The sequence below is a fragment of the Thunnus thynnus genome, chromosome 20, assembly GCF_963924715.1.
Source record: "Thunnus thynnus chromosome 20, fThuThy2.1, whole genome shotgun sequence".
Taxonomy (NCBI): Eukaryota; Metazoa; Chordata; class Actinopteri; order Scombriformes; family Scombridae; genus Thunnus; species Thunnus thynnus.
In genome coordinates, this window is record NC_089536.1 from 2,203,696 (window position 1) to 2,216,559 (window position 12,864).

Genomic DNA, 12,864 nt, shown 5'->3' on the forward strand with positions numbered 1-12,864 from the left:
CCTTCATCGTGTATGAATTTTGCCAGATTTTCTATTCGAATCAAGAGTTTTTGATCCTACACACCCGTCACTGAGACCTTGAGGTTGTTTGAAATGTTGCTAGACCATCATGAACGAGTCAAGTGTTTAGTTCACATCTGTAATAACAGCAGGGCAGAGAGGACTGAACTCTGTGGTGTTTAGAGAGATTTCAGCTGAAAAAGTTAGAAAAATGTCTTTAGAGGAGAGTGTTTGAATGAGTTTTGAGGACAAAATCCTGGTGCAGTTTCATTTATTGTGAGCGTGGTGGCCTTATCACGGCTCGCAGCTTTAACTGTTCATTATTTCAGCGGGGAGAACTCCTCCCTGACTCCTACAATGACTCGACCTGTTCGGTTCCCATCAGATTCCAGTTTTAGCAGCGACCCCCGCTGCAGGAAACAGGGAGGTGTCGCTGAGAGTCTGTAACGAGCTGCGCTGCCTCTCCTTGACTGACAGCGTCGTCCACATCCAGCCTCATTAACGCGTTCACCGATCTGTCAGCTGCAGCTGCAGTTTGTCTGGCTGACAGGTAATTAAAGCTCACCTCAGCCGACACAGAGACTCGCTCTGCTCAGTCTTTAACACTAATGAGCTCAGCGATTGAGTGTTTGCAGCAGAAACTCTTATAACAGCTCACCTTTTTGAGAATTTCATCAGTGTTTCAAACGGGAATCTCTTCATCGATGTTACACCACAGAAGCAAAAGACTCGACTTCATCGCAGAGACGAAGCTCTTCAGAAAAATTATGACATCTTAAACTCATTTTCAAATGTTAAAAATGGTTGTTTGGGGTGTTGTGGGGCTTTCGACTTGTAAATGTATTTAAATGTTCCAGTTAATGAGAAGCATCTCTGTCAGTAATGTAATCTGACGTTAGAGCTTCTTGGTAGATTTATGCACTAAACTCATCTAAAATCCACTGAGATTATACAAGAAGTAGCAAAAAAACCACCTGAACAAACTTTTATAAAAAGCTTAGTTAATGTAACATTATCAGGTTAACGTTAACGCTACTTCCAGTCAGAAGGAAAGACTAATGTTGGCGGTCAAACACTGAAATCTTCTTCTAGATGTTCACTAAAGAAATATTAAGAACAGTTCAGTAATGTTCTGCTGAACTGAGGCTGTCCTCCCAAAACCATCTATAGATAGTTTGAGTGACAGCTGCCGTCTAGCGGCCGTAGTAACTGTGAGGCTCAGATGACGTGTATATATGTGGACAGATTTCCTCATTTAGAGAAGGAGGGTGGATGGACTTTGCTGCAAGAGACCACTGTTCGTTTCCTGTTTCCAACTGCGAGTCTGGACAGTTTTTTAAAGACGATCGTCCCCTAACCTTTAACCCTGTAGCCATGACGACGAAGGATCTTTCCCTAAACCTAACCAGACCTAAACCACAGCGTTGTCACATCATAAAACATCGTTATTGTTTAACAGCGTTGTGTAACGGACGGATGATGTCGTCCTGCTGATTACTGCTGATGGAGGCGCCAGATTAGAAAACGCTCCCATGTGTCGTTCAGGAGTCACATGATGGAAGACTTCAAACCGCAGAGCACAGTCACATGGACAACACTGACCTGTAACCATGGTAACTCTACACAACAAAAATCACTACAGCTGAAGCCTCAAGGTGATTAGAAGGCATCAAAATTAAAAATGCGACTAAAATGTTTTTTTTTCACTGAAATAAAAGACATTTTCATCAAAAGAAAAAGACTAAAACTAAAATCTAAACTAGTGTCAACTTTCAAGCAGCAGTAAATGTGACTTTTTTTTGCCTGTTGATGTGCTACAGCGATCAGTCTGACTGCAGGAAATCATTAAAAAAAAAAACCGGAGCACAAACAGCAGCTTTGACAACACAAGCTGAAGGTTTAACTGGACTCGGTGCAGCCATGATCGGCCCGACTGTGGTTTGAAAAGAGGAAGTTGATGAGAACGACCTCTGACTGCACAGGAAGTTCTCCTGCAGATTTACAGTGATAGCAGCGATTTCTGTTGTTACTACCTGCTATCATGTTGATGTCATCTTCAAACAGATAAACTGATCCTTCGCTAATGACCCAGTAACAAACTGTAGAAGCTGCTTCACTACTAAACACCAGGGGCCGTATTTATCAGGCCTCTCGGAGCAGGAAATGACTCCTAACTGGCCAAAAATACTCAGTTATCTTTTAGGACGAGGAGTAAGAACTCTCCTATCTTTGCTGATATTTAGGAGTCCTGACCTGTTAGGAGTTTCCAGGAGATGGTGTCCAGGCAGAGATATTATAATATTAATAATAAACTTTATTTATAAAGCACACAGTCACAAAGCAGAACACATTGAAAAAACACAAAGACATAAAAATGAACTGAAAACATAAATGAATTTGCTAAAAAGCAATTTTTTAAACGTGATTTAAAAGAGGAAACAGAGTTTGCAGCCCTGATGTCCTCAGGCAGGTCCTTCCAACGTCTAGGAGCCTGAACTGCAGAGGCTCTATCATCTCCGTGTCTCAGTCTGGACCTCGAAACAACAACAAGAAAAGACACATCGGAGGATCTCACGGAGCGGGAGGAGACATAGAGGCCTCTCTGGGCTTTGTAAGACATCAACAAAAATTTTGAAATCAATTTGAAGAGCAACAGGTGGCCAGTGTAGAGGAAGCCAGGATCGTCAAAATGTGATCCTCGTCCCAGTTAAAATCCTGGCAGTGGAGTTTAGGATGATTTGGATTTTTTTTTACTGAAGAATTACAATAGTCCAATCGACTGGTAATGAAGGCGTGGATAACAGTTTCCAGATTTTTGGCAGAAAGAAATGATCTAATCCTTGAAATGTTTCTGTGATGAAGAAAACAGGATCGAACCATCGATTTAACAGATATTCCGTGAGAGGAGACATGTTTTATGAAAGCTTGATGAGAATAAGTGTCATGAAAGATTGATTTTACCAAAAAAAAAAAAAACATGCAGCTTTGAAACGGTGATGAATCAAACTTTGATTGCACTTATACAGATGTTGCACATGTGAGAGCAACTAAAAACTTACTTGAACACAATCACATCCGTCTGGCTGGATGATGAATCTCAACTTCATCACAACAGGTCCAATATTTTTTTATATATCTTATTATTTATTAAGTCTGGAGAGGCTGTTCACACGGTGTTTTTTCCAACACGGGAAGAATCATTTTCCTCTCATGTCGGGAACACAAGTCAACAGGAGGTGTAGTTAAAGGTGAACTGTGGAAGAGAAGAAGAAGAAGATGCCAGCATGTGTCAATATGTCCAAGATGCTGCTGTTCAAACGATGAGGTTTAATGGGGCTGATTTCACACATTACCTACTATTTAATTTACTTAACAGGCTATGTTTATTTTTGATGTGAGTAGCTTTGTTTACAGTCTATGAAGGCTGAAGGTATATATCCATGTAAGAGAACTACAACACGTCATCATAGTTTCTATTGTGAAACGGTGACGTCTCACGCTCTCCCAGGAGACCTGCTCCTTACTGAAAGTCAGAGAAGGACGCTTCAGAGTATTTTTAGTCCTATAGTTAACATGGCAGTGATTCTGAGAAGTCTGATAAATATGGGCCCAGACCTATTTCAGTTAAATGATGTGAGCCGCGAGGTTACTTTGCTCTCTCGGACTCTGCTGACCTTGAAGCTCTTCTACTGACAGAACAATCACACGCCTGCGGGGGAATTAGTTCAAAGTTTTGGTAAAGGGTGTGTAGGAACAGAAAACTCCTTCCTGTTCTCCGCTTGATCCCTTTTAATCGAGCCGATTCCCTGTCTCTGTTGCGTGCCAGGCCCTTTCCGGCTGAGAGTCTGGGGTGTGTTTAGCGGGAGGAGGAGGGGTGATTCTGCCACTGTGCTACACCTCTGGTCACTCAGCTGGTCAGTGTGTGTCAGGAAGGGAAGGGAGGGTTGGGATTTCCCCTCTGAACCCTCCTCGGGCAGCCTGAGGCAATTCAAAACAGCCTCAGAAACACAAAGAATCAGAGTCGATTAATTGAGCCCGTTATTGGATCATCTACATTATTTATGTGCAGCAAACAGGTTCATCACTTCACTTTTAACGGCCTCTGAGGCAGAATGATTGGAATTTATTTCTGGTACATCAGCACACTAAAAATCATCGGGTTAAGACAAGGGATTGTTTGACCTAGTTTTAGTTTTTTTTATTTTACCCAAACTACAGCTTGTTTTAATCTGCTCTACTCTCTTTAAACTTACATGTAATAGTTTGTTATTGATTGTTAATTACTTGTGTGTCTTTTGGATGTCATATGCACATCGTTTTGTACATTTGTGACAGTTTTTAGCTAAAGCTTGTTATGTGTAACACTGGTTCATAATGACAGATTTCTATTGTGTGCAGTTAAATCATTGTTGTATTGGTTCGATACTGGATATTGATCCAAACTGGATAAAATTTTAACATTGATTTTTTTGTGTGTGGGGAAAAAACACTCAACATTAAGACAGACAGTAAACAGTAATTATACCATATTTCAAAAAGGACAAACTGGGAGATGAGCTGGAAAAAAGGTTTACAAATAAAAATGATTCCTGTCTCATTCAGAACCACATTTATGAGTAAAATCAAATAAAAAATCAAGCCTCAATCTCCCAAAACCAACTTCCTGGTTCATTATGGTAGGAGAGTTTTGTCCAGCAGGCAGAACTTTCCCACAGATAAATATTGAGTCCAGTTTTGCAAAATGTGTAAAATGTCTACATTGTGAGTTACATGCAGAAAAAGGTTGTTTTCAATCAACAGCACTAATTGATTGCAGCCATTCTAGCTGCTCTGTGAGACTGTAGTTATGCTGCTTTAACTCAGTTTCATGCACCGACTTCACTGAGAAGCAGATGCTCAATACAGCAGCGTCCAAGAGAAGCAGGTTTCAAATGGCGTTGAATGAATAAATTCTCAAAATGAACACTGTTTAGGTTATATTAGTAAATGAAATAGGCTATCAGAAACATGTGACATTGGTTGGCTGTTGTGTGTAATATTCTGACTACATTGATGTAAATATCTTGTGAAAGCCTTTCTTCTCTTTCATTGATGTATCCAATAAGCTCTGCTGACATTGCAGATATTCATATGCTGAGTTGTGGAACGCTTCAACCTCAGAATTTGGAATTTCCGACCTCCAACTTGAATGGAACAAACCATTAAAGCCCAGCAGAGCTTTGAGCTCAATGCTATATTTAACAGGTGACGTTCACCATCTTAAACTGGACACTTTACAGATGAAACGCAATTTTAACCCCAAATCTTTCTCCCCTGACTAATTTCAGAATCGAGCCAAATTTCTTCACATGCAGTTTGAGGTCACAACGTCTGATTAATCACCTGATCGATCAATGATCTGGCTGTTGGACGATCAGTTGGATTTCTGGTAGGTCAGACATTTTGGTTTGAGCAGTTCTGAGATTAGATTTCTAACATGGCTGCTGTCAACAGATGCATTATAAACTGTAGTGAGCTTGTTTTAATGTTATTGGAGTATATTTGACATGTCGTGGTTAAAACTGTAGTCTGACTGAGGTGCTATTTGATGCTAGCGGTGCACTTTTCCCTGGTGAAGGTTTGTTTGGTCTCATTCAACAAGCTAAGCTGCAGGATGTGTGTTCATGTTTGTAAGTTAGATGAGAAGGAGACTTTAGCAGGAAATGCGGGTTGTTGTGGTTCTTGTGTAGCAGGATGCAATCAGGCTCAGTGTGACCGTCTGCTTTGTCGGTGATAGAACGCCACGTTATCGCTTAATGGAAAGATGGACAGATTTGAGCTGCTATATGGAAATAAGGACTCCAGCTATGCAAATGGATAACTAATGATATTTTACCAAATTAGTGCAAGCTGGGGGGCACCATCATAAAATCAAAGATCAAAGAAAAAATGTTAATTTCACCTTTTTGGTTTCTGATTTTTTCTCAAAGGAAAACATAAGAAATATACCGTGATTTAATTTCAGTTGGACTTCAACAGAACTTAAATTAACTGACGTGCACACTTAGTCTAAAAAGTATCTGTGAAAAATGTTAATAAAATTAATGCGAAATCAAATTGTGTCGGTTGTTTAATTATTGAAACGACTGAATGTAAACCTCAACGGGAGAAAAGGTCGAAGTAAAGTGAGGCTACGACCATCAGCGCTAGATCAGATCAGTTAGAAGAAGTGATCGGATACGTGATCATCAGCGAGTGATGGATCCACTTCCTGTGAGGTTCTGATGTTTTTGTTTGTTTTTGAATGTTTGTTTGGTCTCATTCAACAAGCTAAGGTGCAGGACAAGACGTGTGTTCATGTTTGTAAGTTAGATAAGAGGGAGACTTTAGCAGGAAAGCTGATGTGGGTTGTTGTGGCTCTTGTGTTTTGTAGCAGGATGCAATCAGGCTCAGTGTGACCTTCTGCTCTGCTGATGATAGAACGCCACATTATCACTTTATGTAAAGATTCGATTTGCTGTATGGAAATCAAGATTTTAGCTATGTAAGCAGATAACTAATGATGTTCTGTCAAATTACTGCAAAACTGGGGGGCACAATCATGAAATCAACAGACGACATATACTGTGATTTAATTTCAGATAAACAGAACTTAACTTGACGTGCACACTTAGTCTAAAAAGTATGTGTGAAAAATGTTAATAAACTTAATGCCAAATCAAATTATGACTGAATGTAAACCTAAACGGGACAAAAGGTTGAATTAAAGTGCGGCTACGACCATCAACGCTGGATCAGATCAATTAGAAGAAGTGATCTGATACATGATCATCAGCAAGTGATGGATCCACTTCCTGTGAGGTTCTGATGTTTTTCCACTTCACTGTTTCTATTTTCATCAGCAGCTCCTCTGAAGTGTCTGCAGGAACGAGATGGATGGAGGAACCACTGAGGTGATGCAACGCTACAACAACCCCCCCCCCAGCTCCATTCCTCTCTCTCTCCTTCTCTTTCCATTCTCTCCCCATCTCTCACCCTCTCTCCCCCCTCTTACATTCCCAGGATGCTGCACTCCAGTGGAGATAAAGTTAGCACTGCAGAAGTGACAACGCGTTGTAACCGTTACCCGTCACCACCTCCTCCTCCCTCCAAATGACGCAACGCCCCCCCCCCCCCCCAAGTTTATTATCTGGTCGTGTGTCTGTGGGACGCTAGGCAACATAAACACAACTAAATATAACAGGCAGGCTCCTATAACTTTCCAGTCTGTCCTCAACCGGCTCTGAAAACAAAATCCTCAGCGAGTGAATTCAGGTTGGCACTTGAATCTGGAGTTTATTAGAACAAATACAGAATGTTTCACTTACACGTCCTCTGACACAGAATAAATAAGACTGAGCTAACAGAGAAACACCTGTTCAAGGTAAAAAGTGAGACAGTTTCAGTTAAACAGCTACAGTTACACGTGAACTCTTTAATACGGTGAATACATGACATCTTGGGTATGTTGCATCACTTTGGATCATAGTGCACGAGTTTAAATATACAAAGTGGCATGCATATCACAGATTAGCCCCATTTGTGACCTCAGAACTCCGTACGTTACTCCATAATTTGAAATTCTTGTTCCTTTTAAAACATCTTTATTATCTTATTTTATTATTATTACATCTTATTTAACTGCTTTGATCCTCATTTTATTGTAAATGTCACAATCATTTGCTCTTTTTTAATCATTCACTTTTATGTGAAGCATTCTGTGATGCATTTTTACATGAATTCTGCTATAGAAATAAAGTAAAAATCCAAATATTATTATTATTTTTACCTTTTTACCTACTGTTTGCCTAAGATAAAATGTTTGTCCAAACCAACTTTTCAATCCAATATTTCCACCCCGAGGAACATAATGTGAACCAATCATAGAGGAATGTACGGAGGTCAAAAGTGACGCTAATCTGAGAAAAAACAAACTGGCGATCGTCAATAATAGAGCGTACCTTTTTAAATGACTTTTATAGCTTATTAGCAGAATTAGTTACAGATACTGTACATCATCGGTGAGCTTTGAAGGGCTGCAACTAACAACTTTCATTAGCAAATTTATCTGTTGACATTTTTTTTTTTTTTTTGGATAAATCGATAAATTGTTTTGTCCATAAAGTTTCAGAAAATTACAGAGACCCCAAGGTGTGTGGTAGAATAAAATTAATTACATAAATTGAGTGAAATAATGAACAAATTGTAAGAGGAATAAAGATATGAACTGAACCTGTACTGCACAGGTATGTAAATCAGACGCTGTGAGAGCCCTGTTTGACTGTTATTGCATAATTTAAAGCTTCAAAAATATTCAGATCTCTTCACTTGTTGAACACTATTATGAATTGAATTTAAATTGGAATATATATCACATTTTGAGCAATGAATTATACACACAATAATCCATAATGACAAAGTGAAAACATGCTTAAGGATAATTTTGCCAATTAATTAAAAATCAAAACCTGAAGTGTCTCTTTGTTGTAACTCAGGTTCATCCTGTTTTTCTTTGATTATCTTTGACATTTCTTTAGAAATTGATTGGAGATCACCTGCAACTGACTGGACATGATTTAGAAAAGCACACAGTTCACAGCACTTATGTAAACAGGGTACAGGTCAGGAGATGTAGGCGTATTTTGAGATATAACTTCTACTTTGACAATCAAAGAGGAATCTCTGAATGACTAATCTGCTGTGACTCTCTTGTTTTAAATACAGCATGCAGATATTTTAGTGTTTTTTTGTTTTTTCTGACACAAATTATTATCCTGTGCTTTTCTTAGCTGGTATGATAATTAAATTCTGCATTACATTATTTAAAAACAAATTATTCTCTGTTATTCTGAATACCAAATACATATTCTGGGAACTTTATTTCAAAATGACCCCTGAACCCTGCGAGTTTAGAGATTTATCTGCACAGATTTATATTTTTCACACAATGACTTATGCAGAAATGATTATTCCATGCATGCAAATATTATTCCAGGTGCTTTCTGTCAGACCTCAATATTTTCTTTCTACCACATGACCCCTGGGAGACTCCGTAGAAAAATGGCCGTTACAACTTCCCAGAGCCCAGATGACGTCTTCGGATGTCCGACCAACAGTCCAAAACCAGACAATGTTTGGTAAACGATTAATCAATAATCAAACTTATTATCAATTGTCTGTTGACTGGGTAATCAATTAATAAACAGTCAAGTGTCCAAATAATTATCTCTGGTCTGTACATCACAGCCACTTGTCCTTTCAGGAGTCTGCAGAGTCATCATCACCTCAGGAAGTGCAAGCTCCGTCTCTTTACAGTCTGGTTCACATACATGTGAATACCTGTTAGACTTTGTCTTTCTCCCTGAAGTTTATCATCTGGACTGCACCAGCATGTCTCTGTGGCATGAAAAGATCTTAAATATAAACTCCACTCAGGATTCGACCATCTAAACTTCCTGGTAGGTGTGTCTTCGGTGGCGCTCAGGCCACGCAGTATCCCTGGCTAGCCAAAAGGGCGGTTTGGCTCTCCCTCCGTTTGTCCTTCTTCCTTCTCAGTCGGACCCGCCAGCAGATGGCACTGGAGCCCAGCAGGCCCAGTCCAGCAGACAGCAGCACCAGTCCCAGCACTGAGATGGTGGAGCCATGGGAGTTGAAGGTGTACGCCACCGCCGTCACCACGATGCCGGCAATGAAGACGACTATGCCGAACGGCACGGTGCAGCGGTAGCAGGACATCTCGGCGCCACCGGTGGCCGCGGTCAGCTGAACCTCGTTGATGTGGGGAACGCGCGTGGTCATGATGACGTTGGGGTCCTTTATGAGCTTATCACGGCTCAGCTTCTCAGCAGAGATCGATGTCGGGATTTTCATGGCGCTCCTGGGAATCCTGCCACCGCCTCTGCTGTGGGAGTCATCCGGCATGGCAATCTTACTTGCGAGAAAGAGGTGGGCCATCTTGATACTGACGTCAGCCAATCACAGAGCAGCTAGCTGAAAACAGACAGTTAAATGAGTGTTAACGGCGTAAATAAAAAAGTTATATAGTCACAAGTTGACTACAGTGCCGAGGAAGAATGATACCGCTTACTAATGTGCTTTTTTAGTTTGAGGTAAAAATCTCCCCCCTCTTAGCCAGTGACCACAATAACAACAGAAAAGACAGCTGTTGTGCCTTCATGATGTTCAGCTGCTGTTAAGGAAACTTTAATGTGAAACAGATGGAAGGAAATGTTGGGATTTCATTAACAGCAAACAGCAGCAACAGAAAAATTAACATGACAAACAGCAGCAGTTCATAAAATAAGGATTTACTTAACTGGAATGTGCAAAATATCAGAAGAAAATATCAATATAACCCAACTCCACGAATGAAAGAATGATAAAAGGAGTGGTTTTGGACACTTTAGTAGCAACAGTAATCCAGTGAGTGTCTGTTTCCATGGTTACAGTGGAAAAGCTAGTAGCCACATTAGGCATCGGGAATTGGAATTAGGTTTTTTTTTGGTATTTGGTCATAAACCAAAGTATTGGACAAATTACAAATTTGACCTGATGATGGCACTAGAAAGAAAAGTCAGAGGATCACCAGAGTCAATAAGAGTCATCCTCTGGGGAGCATGAATGTGTGAACCAAATTTCATGACAGTCCATTTAATACAAAAAAGTCAACCGAAAGTCATGGTGGAGGACAGAGAAAAGGTCAGCTGATCACCAAAGTCGGTAGGATTCAACTTCTGGAGATCATAAAGATCTGTACCAAATTTAATGGCAATCCATCTGATAGTTGTTGAGATACGTCAGTTTGGCCCAAAATGGTGGACCAACCAACCTTCCATTGAGCTACTATCTGCTAGTTTCACTAAAACATGCTGTAAAACTTTAATTTTTTCATAAAAACTCTTTCCAACATGTACAACACAGTACCATTGATATGCCAAATTAATGATAGTAAATAAATAAAGTAAATAAATAAATATAGGTTCCACTGACTTGATACTGCAGTGATGTATAAAGATTTTTTTGTTGTTATTGTTGTTGTTGTGATGGATTTTAACATAAAGTAAGGTGTTCCTTTTATTGTGTCCACCCCCCTCTGTAGCATCCATAAGGAGCTGAGGGTGAGCTGGTTAAGGTGGATTTGTTTTCCTCTACACAAATACTACCAGGAACTAAATAAATTACATTTTCCAGGAGTTGAGATGACAAATTAAATTTGATTGATGTTCGATTTCTGCACGACAAAATGAGTCCACCTTAATAGTCTGGTGGCTCTTTGTTGAGAAGAGGAAAGACGTCATGACAGACATCCGAGAGATCATGGAAAGCTTTAAAATAATCCCTTAAATGAGGTTACACGAGAGAGTGAAATAACTTAAAATTTCCTGAAACGCTCTTACAAAGATTTAAGGTGGAATGTGAGTGGAAATGGGCTTTAATTGGTAAAATAACTCAATTTAAAGTCTTAACATCCCAAAGGGCAGCTTTTAATGTTGCTTATGCTCCTCAGTCGGCAGATTAGATAAAGGACAATTAAGATTTGTTTATGGTGTACACTCTAATTTAGCAGAATAAATTAAAAAATGATGTTTTTCAGAATATAAATGTTTTTCCTATGATTTAAGGGATATTTGTCCCTGTAGTGTCATTTTCTAATGAATGACTCATCATGTACGGGATTAAATAAGGGTCAATAAGATTTTGAGCTTGTAAATTGATGTTTAGAAATAGTTTCATCTGTGGTTGTGCAGTATATCACCTTTTGTTTCTATTTGAAATTCCAATTTGCAAATGTTAAGAAAAGATTTTTAGTTGCAAGAAAAAGTACGAATGTCGGCACTGTTTGTGGTATTAAAAGTAGGGCCAACATTTATATTTAAATTTATCTTATACCCTTGATGTCATCCAATATTTTGTTTTGTCCAACTTTTGCATAAAAAATGGTTTAGATGAGTAATCAGTTACCAAAACAGTTGCCGATTAAGCCTCCGTCAATCGACTAATTGACTAATCATTGCAGCTCTCTTTTCATTAAAGATAAAAACAAAACCCTTGCAGACAACATCACTTAAGAAAATGCCATAATTATGCCATTATATATACACTCAGTCCTTACTATGAGGTAAAATCTCTCAATTTAATACCCTTAATTTGCAAGATTAGACACTTTGAGGAGGTTTTAAGGATCTGAGATGAATAGAAAAGAATCTGTGGAGCTGCTGGTTAACAGCCAGTAAAACACAAACATCTGATTTAACACCAGTTGCTGTTGAACCTGACCGTTATCACTGCAGATGTACTGATGCAACCAAACACCAGCTTTCTATCCTGGAAAATTAAAAAAAACACTTACTGTAGAAGTGTGCAGCTCTCCATTCCTTGTGTTTTCTGCTGTTTTCTTTTTTTCCAACCACAGAGATGAACTCAAACTGTCATTTTTCCCCAGTGTGTAGGCTCTACAGGTCGTGTTTCCTCTGTCAGCTCTGTGTTTAGTTTTCCTCCACACTCGTCACTCTGCATTGTCCTAACTGCAGGAATAAATGGGGGAATATGGCTATCAATAGAAAAACGGGGGGACTGCCCTCCCCCACACCATCCCCCCTCCGTATCACCTCCTACTGGACCAACAAGAAAAGTTTTAACTCTTTCCTGCCTTCAGCTGGTACTCTGTCTGTCTGTCCAGCTCTATTTCACATCCATACATGCTCTATGAGTCCTTACCAACTGACAGTTACATTAATCTTGTATTATTTAATGTATCAAACCCTTCAAATGAGTAAAGGGAGGTGACAACATTAGTTTGCTGTTTTTTAAGACCACCTTTGTCAACCCCTTCATTTTTGACCGTTT

The 12,864-nt window shown here is 39.5% G+C and overlaps 1 protein-coding gene across 1 annotated transcript; it reads right to left on the reverse strand.

The window, feature by feature from the left end:
• Window positions 1-7,288: 7,288 nt before the first annotated feature.
• On the reverse strand, window positions 7,289-12,588 carry LOC137172112 (transmembrane protein 100-like). Its single transcript, XM_067576376.1, has 2 exons — window positions 12,368-12,588; window positions 7,289-10,008 (listed from the first exon to the last, which is right to left on the reverse strand). The coding sequence occupies exon 2, from the start codon at window positions 9,970-9,972 to the stop codon at window positions 9,499-9,501; it is 474 nt and encodes a 157-aa protein (XP_067432477.1). The 5' UTR covers window positions 9,973-10,008; window positions 12,368-12,588; the 3' UTR covers window positions 7,289-9,498.
• Window positions 12,589-12,864: the final 276 nt, after the last annotated feature.

Excerpts from the sequence above, each read along its gene's own strand:
- LOC137172112 (XM_067576376.1), bottom strand. The coding sequence starts at position 9,972 with ATGGCCCACCTCTTTCTCGCAAGTAAGATTGCCATGCCGGATGACTCC.